The sequence below is a fragment of the Populus nigra genome, chromosome 4, assembly GCF_951802175.1.
Source record: "Populus nigra chromosome 4, ddPopNigr1.1, whole genome shotgun sequence".
In the NCBI taxonomy this organism is placed as follows: domain Eukaryota; kingdom Viridiplantae; phylum Streptophyta; class Magnoliopsida; order Malpighiales; family Salicaceae; genus Populus; species Populus nigra.
In genome coordinates this window covers 17,490,889-17,493,568 of record NC_084855.1, presented here as the reverse complement: position 1 = coordinate 17,493,568, position 2,680 = coordinate 17,490,889, and the positions used below count along the sequence as shown (strand labels likewise).

Sequence of the window (2,680 nt, the reverse complement as noted above, 5' to 3'; positions counted from 1 at the left end):
TTTAAATGGTTGCACTTTTTTTTTAAGCCGATCACTTTCCCATTTCGTTTTTAAAAAACGACTTGTTTCGTCATTTTCTCAGAGTTAAGACGACGAAATCCGTAGCCTTTTCTTGCTTTATAGCGACGACATCCGTCCCCAAAGTGGATGAGGCACAATTTAATTGTCTTTTTTTAAAAAAAAAAAACGTCATGCAAGTCCTCGTCATAGCACAGAAAAACACGTTTTTCTCGATCGTATGCAAATTGCAATTCAAAAATTTAGGCAAATGGGGAATCTATGAACACATCTTCTTACTAGTTTTCCGTCAGTCTCTTATGTTCTGTCCTGCAGGAAACTGTAAGCAAATTAACAGTAATAAAAGAACATTATAAATAGCCTGCTAAGGTGCTCAAGCTCCTCATAGCGAAGCCTTTCAGACTCTCAACAAACTTCATTAATACACCCACCCCACACACCTTCTAAAGTCTCTCAACAACCACACCAACTCTTTGAACGCTTTGTGACATTAAATGGATGTGTTAAATGTGATGATACAAGAAAAGCCAGTGGTGATTTTCAGCAAGAGTTCTTGCTGCATGAGCCACTCCATCAAGTCGCTTATACGTGGATTTGGAGCAAATCCAACAGTTTATGAGCTCGACAGGATTCCAAATGGACAACAAATTGAAAGGGCACTAGTGCAGCTGGGGTTTGGACAGAGCGTACCTGCTGTGTTCATAGGCCAACGGCTGGTTGGTAATGAAAGGCAGGTGATGAGCCTCCACGTCCAGAACCAGCTGGTCCCATTGCTTATACAAGCCGGTGCTATTTGGATTTAGAATAAGTAGTTTCTCACTGACATAGGACATGGATCATTGTCATGCATCTCAAAATTTAGGTAAGTTGCTGCTGCTAGCTACTACTACCACCTTTTTTTTCACTTTTCTTTTTCCTCAAGCAGCAGAAAATGATAAGACCCATGGCTCTATTCTTAATTTATCCTGAGAGGATTACTCTGTTTTTGTTAACTACGTACTAAGTTCATGAACTTGCACACATCCATGCTATCCTTAATATAAAGATGTATTGCTTTTGTTTCTTTATGAGGGCTCAAAATCAAGCATTTCGGTGCATACAGGTGCCTGATGTGTGTGAGATGCAAAGCATGAGCGTTTTGTGCTGATGGTGACAAAGGGTTGGGAAGACTTATACTCCATTCCAACCTTTTTTTTTCATAAATGAGAAATTACATTATCGAAATAGCAACTTATCTTACCTCAAAACAGTTGAAAACCTTACGCCGCAAAGTAACTAAAATACAAGAAAAACAAAACTGTTCTTCATTGCAAAAAAACCACAAGTTAGAGTACGAAGTATTTAGCATTCCTTCCTAAAGATGGTTAGAGCCATACAATCTGTACGGAGCAGACTGGACATTTTTCCAAGTGTAGCATAATTTGAACCATGGAGAGTGCATTTGTCTTCAAAATATTGTTGATTGAATACTATTTTAGTAACCGACTGGCTTGCTAGACAATAAAACCATGTCTTGGATTATGCATTTGCCCTCAAAGTAGCTTGTTTACAATCGGGGCTAAAATCCCAGGTTATAGTATCACTTATTGCTAAACAAGGCTGAAAATGGTTGTCAAATGCCTCCTAGATATCCATTTGATCAGATCTTGTTGAAGTCACACCAATCTTCCTTTTCTTCTTCTTCTTTATAAATTCCCAATTTTCATCTTGAATTTCTCAATGGGAGCCTTCCAAAGGCACAAAGATTCTATTAATAAACAGGTATCAATTTTTTCTTGATTACCGTTCTTATAAGTTGTCGCCCATGAAGCACCCATTCTTTAGTCAATTATTTATTCAGAAATCTGTAGCTCGATGGAACCAGCAATGGCTGCAGCTTTTAACGTTAATTCATTAACATATTGAACAAAATCCTAACGTTTTTAATCTGCTCTGGTTCCATCAAGCTATAGGATTGCTTGTTAGGATTGTTGCCACTAATGTGCAGCAACATTACACTGTTCATTGACAAATGTAGCAGCTCATGTGCAAACTACCAAATGTCAAAGTTTGACAGCCATTATTGTTGAATATGAGCTGGAGTTGATGGTACCATTCTTGCCTATAAATAGGCACTGAGAAAGCAGCACAGGGTGAGTAATACAGAGCAGAAGAAGAGAGAAATATGTGAGAAAAGAGAAAGAGATAAGGGCTACCATTGCAGCGGCTGCAAGTGCAACAATGAGATATGAGAGTTGAGTTGAGTGGATGTGATCCTCCTCCTCCATGTATTGTGTGTTGTAACCTTTTTCTATCTCTAATAATATGGACTGCTCCCGTGGGTGTAGGCGACTTGTCAAACCACGTTAAATATCATGTGTCAGTGTGCTAAGTCTTCAATCGGCAATGATCATGAACACCACCATTTCGCGTGAAAATCCTTAACAATTGGTATTATAGCACATGGTTTAAAGTGATGTTTGATTCTTGCTAAAAAATAAAAGTGGTTCAAATGGTGTTTTGATCATACCACTGTGGAGAAGAGGAAGAGATGAGCACACTAGTGAAAACAACGCAAATTTCTGACGTGGGAAATTGATGCACGTGTCGACGAGGAAGCTAACCACGCCCGCAGACGCACCCTACGCGAGCCACACATCCTCTTCGCTGGGATGGGTGACCT

General features: G+C 39.3%; 1 protein-coding gene across 1 annotated transcript; it reads left to right on the top strand.

Annotated features, from left to right (window-relative positions):
• The first annotated feature begins 512 nt into the window (after positions 1 to 512).
• On the top strand, positions 513 to 821 carry LOC133691070 (monothiol glutaredoxin-S1-like). The gene has a single exon (XM_062111400.1). It carries the CDS (start codon positions 513 to 515, stop codon positions 819 to 821), a length of 309 nt encoding a protein of 102 aa, XP_061967384.1.
• Positions 822 to 2,680: the final 1,859 nt, after the last annotated feature.

Bases quoted from the DNA above. Each gene is read 5' to 3' on its own strand.
- LOC133691070 (XM_062111400.1), top strand. From the start codon at position 513: ATGGATGTGTTAAATGTGATGATACAAGAAAAGCCAGTGGTGATTTTC.